Genomic DNA, 8429 nt, shown 5'->3' on the forward strand with positions numbered 1-8429 from the left:
GACTTAAAAAACAGTCCCGCGCAGACCTCTACTGCAAACCCCTTAGGTAGGATTAGGAGTGTGGAGTACGTGCGTATTACACGCCATAAAGTGCGTATCATATGCACGCAAAAACTATTTTTGCCAAATAAATGGTACGAGAAATAAATTTCGTGCTATAGATAAGCACTTTCACGAGAGTCTGGCAGAGTGGATCCTCATTTTCACCTCACAATGACAGTAAGATAATATTTCTTTCTTTTATGATTGTTTGGTAATTTACTGATCTGAATAGAATTTCGACATTAACGGTTGTCCGGGACACGTGCGTGTGTTTTTTAAGGGACAAGTGAAAGAGAATTGTAGCCTACTTGCCCAACCGGACAAATGCCCTGATTAAAACAATTTTCAATATCAAAAAAATTAAATAAGAAATAACGTAGGCCTACTCGGTTAGGCTACTAACGTAACCTTAGTTCCCTGAGAGTATGGAAAGAGTATAGGGAGTACAAATTAGGGAAAGAAATGCCCTTTATAAAGTCAAGTCAAGTCAAGTCAAGTATATTTGTATAGCGCTTTTCACAATACAGATTGTATCAAAGCAGCTTCACAGTATTAAATTAAAATAATACAACAAGGTTTGTTTCTAGTGGAATTTATTGATAAAATCAAATTAGATATCCAGAATATCCCCAACTGAGCAAGCCAAAGGCAACAGTGGCAAGGAACCGAAAAACTCCATCAAGTGACCTAATAGTGTCCTAAAACTCCATCAGGTGACCCAATGGAGAAAAAAAAAAAAACCTTGGGAGAACCCAGGCTCAGTCGGGGGCCAGTTCTCCTCTGGCGTTTATTAACTAGAGGCCGGATTGTAATTTGGACTGTAAGATTAAAAATATTATATGAATGCCTGGCTGAAGAGATGCGACTTTAATCTAGTTTTAAACTGGGAGAGCGAGTCTGAGCAACGAACAGTATCAGGAAGGCTATTCCAGAGTTTTGGAGCTAAATGTGAAAATGCTCTCCCTCCTTTGGTGGTTCTGGATATCCTAGGTATGACCAAAAGCCTTGAATTTAGTGATCTTAAAGAGCGCGATGGATTATAGGGCGATAGAAGATCCGTTAAATAGACTGGAGCTAAGCCGTTTAGGGCTTTATAAGTCAGTAGCAATACCTTGTAATTAATACGGAACTTTATAGGTAACCAATGCAGTGATGATAAAATCGGTGTTATATGATCATATTTTCTTGATCTAGTAAGAACTCTAGCGGCGGCATTTTGGACTAACTGTAGCTTGTTAATTGAGGATGCAGGACAACCGGCTAATAAAGCATTACAGTAATCTAGTCTCGAGGTCATGAATGCATGAACTAACTTTTCTGCATCAGAAACTGATAGCATATTACGTAGCTTAGCAATGTTTCTAAGGTGGAAAAAGGCGGTTTTTGTAACATATGAAATATGATTTTTGAAAGACAGGTTGCAATCGAGTATAACACCCAGGTCTTTTACTGTAGAGGATAAAGTAACAGGACATCCTACTATATTAAAGTTGTATTGCGAGAGGTTTTGTGGGCGGTTTTTTGAACCGATAAGTAGTACCTCTGTTTTGTCTGGATTTAATAAAAGAAAATTACGCGTCATCCAATCTTTTATATCTTTAACACACTCTGTCAATTTGGATAATTTATCGTTTTCATCTGGCCGTGATGAAATATATATTTGAGTGTCATCAGCATAACAATGGAAACTAATTCCATGTTTCCTTATAATATTTCCAAGTGGCATCATATATACTGAGAATAATAGAGGGCCTAACACAGATCCCTGCGGCACTCCATAGTTTACTGGAGTTATGATCGATTTTTCTCCATTTAAATAGACAAAATGGTAGCGGTCAGATAAGTATGATCTAAACCAGCTTAATGCTTGTCCTTGAACACCAGTATAATTTTGTAGTCGATCTAAGAGTATTGTGTGATCTATAGTATCGAACGCAGCACTAAGATCAAGTAAAACTAGTATTGAGATACAGCCTTGGTCAGAAGCTAAAAGTAAATCATTTGTGATTTTAACGAGCGCAGTTTCAGTGCTATGGTGCGGCCTGAAACCAGACTGAAACTTCTCATAGATATCATTTTCTTGCAAGAAAGAACACAATTGAGCGGACACCACTTTTTCTAATATTTTAGACATAAATGGAAGATTTGAAATGGGTCTATAATTTGCTAGGTTATTATGATCTAATTGTGGTTTCTTAATGAGAGGTTTTATAACTGCCAGTTTAAATGTTCTTGGAACATGACCTAAAGATAAAGACGAGTTAATAATATTAAGGAGAGGCTCTTCCACTACAGGTAACACTTCTTTCAGTAGTTTAGTTGGTATCGGATCTAATAAACATGTTGTTGTTTTAGAGGAAGTGATAAGTTTATTTAACTCTATTTGTTCTATAGTTGTAAAGCACTGTAATTGTTCTTGCGGGGTGATAATTAAGGCTGAATTATAAGGCGCAACTGAAGATTGAACGTTTACAATTGTGGTTCTGATGTTTTCTATTTTCTCAGTGAAGAACTTCATAAAATCATTACTACTAAACTGTAATGGGATATTTTGTTCGGGTGATGTCTGTTTATTTGTTAGTCTAGCCACGGTGTTAAATAAAAACCTTGGATTATTTTGGTTATTTTCTATTAGTTTGCGGAGGTGCTCAGCCCTGGCTGCTTTTAGGGCCTTTTTATAACGTGACATACTGTCTTTCCACGCGATTCTAAAGACCTCTAAATTAGTTTGTTTCCATTTACGCTCTAAAATACGGGTTTCTCTCTTTAGAACATGCGTGGTATTGTTGTACCACGGTGCTTTAATTTTCTCTCTGACCTTTTTTAATCTAATAGGTGCAACAACATCCAATGTTCTAGAGAGAATAGTGCTCATAGTGCTAGTTAGTTCTTCTAGTTCATCTGTTTGTTTGGGTTCAGGCAGCAGCTGAGACAGATCGGATAAGCAATTTGAGAAATTATCTATGGTGGATGGAAGGATTGTTCTGCCTGGTTGATAACGCGGCGCTGCATGACATATTACAGCAGTACGTAATATGCAAGTTACCATGTAATGGTCAGTGACTTCATCACTTTGCGGTATAATATCTATATCGGTTGGATCGGTTCCATGTGATATAATTAAATCGAGTGTATGATTAAGACGATGAGTTGGTCCGGTGACGTTTTGCTTGACCCCAAATGAATTTAATAAATCTGTAAACGCAGCCCCTAACGCATCATTTGGATTATCTACGTGTATGTTAAAATCTCCAACAATTAATGCTTTATCGACATTGACTAATAGGTCTGAGAGAAAATCTGCAAACTCTTTTAGGAAATCAGCGTAAGGCCCAGGCGGTCTATATACGGTAGCCAAGGCTAGAGATAATAGGGATGTTTTTCTAACATCTAAGAGCGTAACATTTAGTACAAGTACTTCAAACGAAATAAACTTATAACCCGCTTTCTGAGTAACATTGAGAATATCTCTATAAATTGTCGCAACACCACCGCCACGACCAATTAGACGGGGCTCATGCTTATAGGAGTATCCAGGAGGAGCAGACTCATTTAGACCGAAATAATCATTTGGTTTAAGCCAGGTTTCAGTTAGGCAAAGTACATCGAAGCTATTATCTGTGACTATTTCATTTACAATAACTGCCTTAGGTGTGAGTGATCTAATGTTTAGAAGACCTAGCTTTAGAAATTGTTTTTGTTTACTAATAGCAACATTTTCTGTTTTAATAACAATTAGATTTTTCCTAGATCCTGCAGTAGATATATTATTTGATCTCACTAAACGAGGAATAGACACGGTTTCTATGCAATATTCTACACTAGTATTTATATCAGTTAAATTGGTGCAGCAGAGACTATGATTTGGACTTTTGGTTACTAGTCAAAAGGTATTTAACATTTTGGAGATGTTATCCGACAGAAGATCTGCTCCGAATCTGCTTGGGTGTAAGCCATCGGCACGGAAAAGCCTAGGACGCTCCCAAAACAGATTCCAATTATTTACAAAGAGCAGTTTCTGCTCATTGCACCATGACATTAACCATTCATTTAGCGCAAATAATCTGCTAAACTTTTCATGTCCTAGTCGGTACGTGGGAAGCGGTCCTGACACTATGATCGTTGTTTCAGGCGATGTGCTGCGTACCGTATCGATCAGATTCCTGAAGTCTTTCTTCAGAATCTCTGTCTGGCGCATCCTGATGTCGTTCACTCCCGCGTGGAGGACAACAGTTCCGACGCGCTCGTCACCGTTCAGAATCTCGGGAACGTGAGTAGCGATTTCAGAAACACGAGCACCAGGAAAGCAGTGACTGTGCACCTTACTTTTACCTAACGTTGCGCGTACGTGCCGAATGATGGAATCGCCGATGATCACAGCATCGCGTTCTGTTTCGCGAAGAGGGGAGAAGCGGTTTTGTGTGGATAACTCGAAAACCGGGAGGGTCGGAGAGAGTCTTGGTCTAGACCTGACTCGCGTCTTCCGCTGCGGAACCACCCAGGCTTCGTGGTGGCGTGTTGGAGCCGGAGTGAACGAGACCATGGCTGATCGCGACCTCGGCGCTCGGGACCTATGTTGAGAAACGCACGGAGTAGACGAAGTCGGAGTCAGCGGGTTAGTAACGTTAATCTCTGATTTGTGTGCATCGGCGCGTGATGTTTCAAGAGCTAACCGCCGGTCTATCAGCTCGGCTTGTCTCAATAAAAGGTCGTGGATCTGTTTCTCAACAGCTTCCAGCTCAGACTGCAGTGCGTGCAGCTCAAATGTGTCCTCACCTGCACCAAAAGGTAGACTACTTTCATCTGATATATTCGCCATTTTAACAGATGGACAGTAAGTTAGCAACGAAGCTACCAGTGATGCTATCAATATTAATACTAATTTATGACTGAAGTTTTAGATATAATCCGTCTTTTTAGTGGTACGGGTGTAGAGTAGACGCACGATAGGCGAAAAATGTTTGTAAGTGAGTGTTGAGAAGACGCGTTCAGCCGTGATCCACGGGAGTAACCTATAGGAGTATCCAGCGTTGGATCACTAATAGGCTTGAGACGCGTCTGCTCAACAGTCCGCGTTGTAACTATGAGGGTTGAGCAGTAGTGCTTCTCAGTGAGGTAAAGTAGAAAATGTTTGTTGTAAGTTTAAAGAATAAAATCAAGATTTATAAATCAAATCGATGGAGCTCCAAAGACAACAACGCGTTCAGACGCGACGCATGCGCATTCGAGACTGAACCATAACCATAAAGCTAAAAAAATTATTCTGATAAGAGTGTTTTCCAACAGTGATGTAATGAAACATTGACAATTTAAGTTTGATGCACAGAGTTAATGCTCAACTGCAAAAATATGTTCTGAAACACTAAAAGTTAAGTAAATGAAATTATAGTATTATATGAAATAAATAAATGAAAATATGTATATTATTACGTTTTTTTTTTTTTTTTTTTGGGGACCCCCCAAGAGCTTTGACACAATTCGAACACTGGTTAGAACTGATATACAAACACCAACCTACTACTATTACCACTGCTAGGTACTAGTACTGAGCATTTGAGCAACCAAATGACAATATAGCTTCACTCCAGTCAAATATATCTGTGATCATTTCTTCACGTTAAACCGAACTTTTATTTTGACGGGTTTCTGAGCGTATCTGACGATGAAATGCTGAAGATGAACGTGTACTTGAGTATGTGTAGTACATGAACCTGCACTCATTTGCAGAGACTCGCTGAACAATCAGACTTTGATAGCAGTCTTTAATATTCACAGTCACTAGTCCATATAGCAATTTGATATTATGATCGGCAGTGAATAGACGGATCTGTTATTTCAGCTATGCGCCGTATTGCAGTAAATAGTAGAAAATAAATAACACACCCGCAGGTCACCATCTACGGAGGTTTCTGCGGAAGTGTGCGGGAAGCATACTACAATAATACATTATTACTGGGAACATAATAAAAAAAACCTGGACTCGGTCGAGACCAAAAGCCATATTTGGCAAGACCAGTGGCCGAGTCCGAGACAAGTCCGAGACCATAGAAAAACGGTCTCGAGTCCGGACTCGAGTCCAAGACCGGACTCGAGTACTACAGCCCTGGCTGTAAATGAGTGTCATAGGTCCACTCTCTGATGATGTCATATCCTGCTGGAGAACATGAGCACCACTTTCATCTTCGTTAATCACTGTCACCATCTGTATCATTCGTAAAAATTGATAAACTGTATTACATTAGAAGACTGCGAAACAGAAGCATTTTCACGGTGGATCTCAGACTCGAACTATAAGCTTAAAATAAATAGAAGCTGAATTGAGTAATAAAATTACGTTGAATCTTGTATAAAATTGTTGAAATTGCTTAAATATTGTTGCAATGATAATTGTGGTGAAATCGCTGTATTATTTTTGCACGGCAGTTCCTAGGCGGGAAGAAAGAAGAGACTAGTAGTGAGCAGGCTAGTGCACTTCTGTTAAAGTTGTTCTGCGTACTTATGAGTAAAAAGTCCAGAAACAAAGCCTTCCTTGTCTGTCACTCTTCAGATGTTACACTGGTGTCAGAAGTGGGATTGTCCGAGCGTGAACTGGAATGTGTCCTGCGTGATCTGAGCAGTCTCGTGGAGGAGATGCGAAGCCGCGGCGGGGAAAACCCTGCGCTGGGAAAGAGAGAGAAGCTTTAGCCAGTGCACAGTCTACCGGCCCGCGGGAGAGCACCGGCCGATTCTGCGAGATCCGTGCGAGTTGGAAGTGGGCCAGGATGAGGACGATGCTTCAGCCGGTGAGAGTGAACATGCTGGTTTTGAATTGCTGAGAAAGTGCCATCCCTCCATGACTGGAAGTGTGGATCCATCAATGGAAATTCGGCCTGGAAGGAAGGTGTTGAGTTGAGTCTGGCCCATGTTAAGCTGCACAAGTACGCCGGATCTGTGCCACCTGAGCCCTGTAAGTACAGCTGGCAGCCTGGCGGGCCGGGGGGAGTAAGGAAGATTCAGATGCTCAGCTGGCATTGGCGCTGGAAGGGTTAGCATTACAAGTGCTACTTGACCTCACACCAGCAGAGCAGAGGAACTCTGAGACTCTTATGGGGTGTTTGAACAGCGGATTGGGGAGTGGCAGACAGCAGAAGACGGGAACAACTGGCTGGTAGACGGACATAAAAGATGCTTGTATTCTGGGACTGGACTTTCTGACACTGAGTGGGGCCTGTATAAATGTGGCCAGAGCTTACCTTCAGTTAACGTCCAAAGTTACCTCCGTCGATGCCAGAACCACGCCGGTCCAGTTAACCGCACCAGACTTTACAGGAGCTGTGTACACGATCTATTTCAAGGTTTGTGTTCTCAAGCCACCAGGCACTGGTGTTGTGCGAATGAGCGGCCGGAGCGCGTTAAGGGTTTTCTGACGGTGTCGTGTTAGCGGCCCCTAAGTTAATAACTAATGATCTTTAGTTGGACAATAACATTATTCTAGAACTGCTGTAAAGCCAAAACAATCTCTGTTACTGTAATCTCCTATTATCACTGTAAAGCTGCTTTGAAACAATCTATATTGTTAAAAGCGCTGTATAAATGAAGGAGACTTGACTTAACTGTGGCAACGGGGCAGTGAAGGACCTCTCTCCAGTCAGCGTCGACAGTTGCGGGAAGTGCTTGACCGCAACCGGGATGTCTTTGCGGCGTGAGACGAGGACTGTGAATGAACGGAGCGAGTATAGCACAACATCGATACCGGCTCAGCTCCACCCATCCGCCTGCAACCCCACCGGCTAGCGCTGGCCAAACAGACATCAGCAGAGCACAGATCCGGGAGATGGAGAAAGCAGGAGTAACTGAGCCGTCCAACAGCCTGTAGACAGCCCCGCCGTGCTTATCAAGAAGAAGACTCCTCTTGGCGGCTTTGTGTGGACTATCGCCGCTTAAAGACTCTTTCCTGCAACTGCGAATCAACGACACCCTGGACTGTTTCGCGGGGTTGAGCTGGTTCAGCTCCCTTGACCTCCGGAGTGGGTCCTGCAGAGCTCCCTGGGCCTGGAGTCATACTACCAACGCTTCGTCCAGAACTTCTCCACCATCGCCAGCCCGCTGCACCAGCTAACAGAAAAGGACGACCCTTCTTCTGGGAGGACAGCCTTCAACCGCTTGAAGTACAGAATTTTTGTCTTGTTTCCAGTTGAAATATCAAAAAAATCTTAAATCAAGATGCATTTACTAGATGAGTAAGATACCATAAGATATTAAGTCTTGTTTTCTGGGGGGAAAAAATCTAATTAAGTGAGTTTGAACCTAAAACAAGCTATATTATCTGTAAAACTGGTAGACCACACATTTTCTCACTTCATTTTGATTGACACAACTCACTTCAGTTTGATTGATTTCCCCAGAAA

The 8429-nt window shown here is 41.7% G+C and overlaps 1 protein-coding gene across 1 annotated transcript in view; it reads left to right on the forward strand.

Moving 5' to 3' along the window:
• The window catches only part of LOC311293793 (uncharacterized protein), a gene marked incomplete at its 3' end in the record, with an annotated part of 33260 nt that extends 26326 nt beyond the window's left edge, over positions 1-6934 (forward strand). The window contains exon 5 of the mRNA XM_084414278.1: positions 6673-6934. Within this exon, the coding sequence (XP_084270404.1) occupies positions 6673-6934 (262 nt within the window). The remainder of the gene's footprint in view (positions 1-6672) is intronic.
• Positions 6935-8429: the final 1495 nt, after the last annotated feature.

The sequence above is a fragment of the Rutilus rutilus genome (genome assembly GCF_951802725.1).
Source record: "Rutilus rutilus genome assembly, chromosome: 7".
NCBI classification, from domain to species: domain Eukaryota; kingdom Metazoa; phylum Chordata; class Actinopteri; order Cypriniformes; family Leuciscidae; genus Rutilus; species Rutilus rutilus.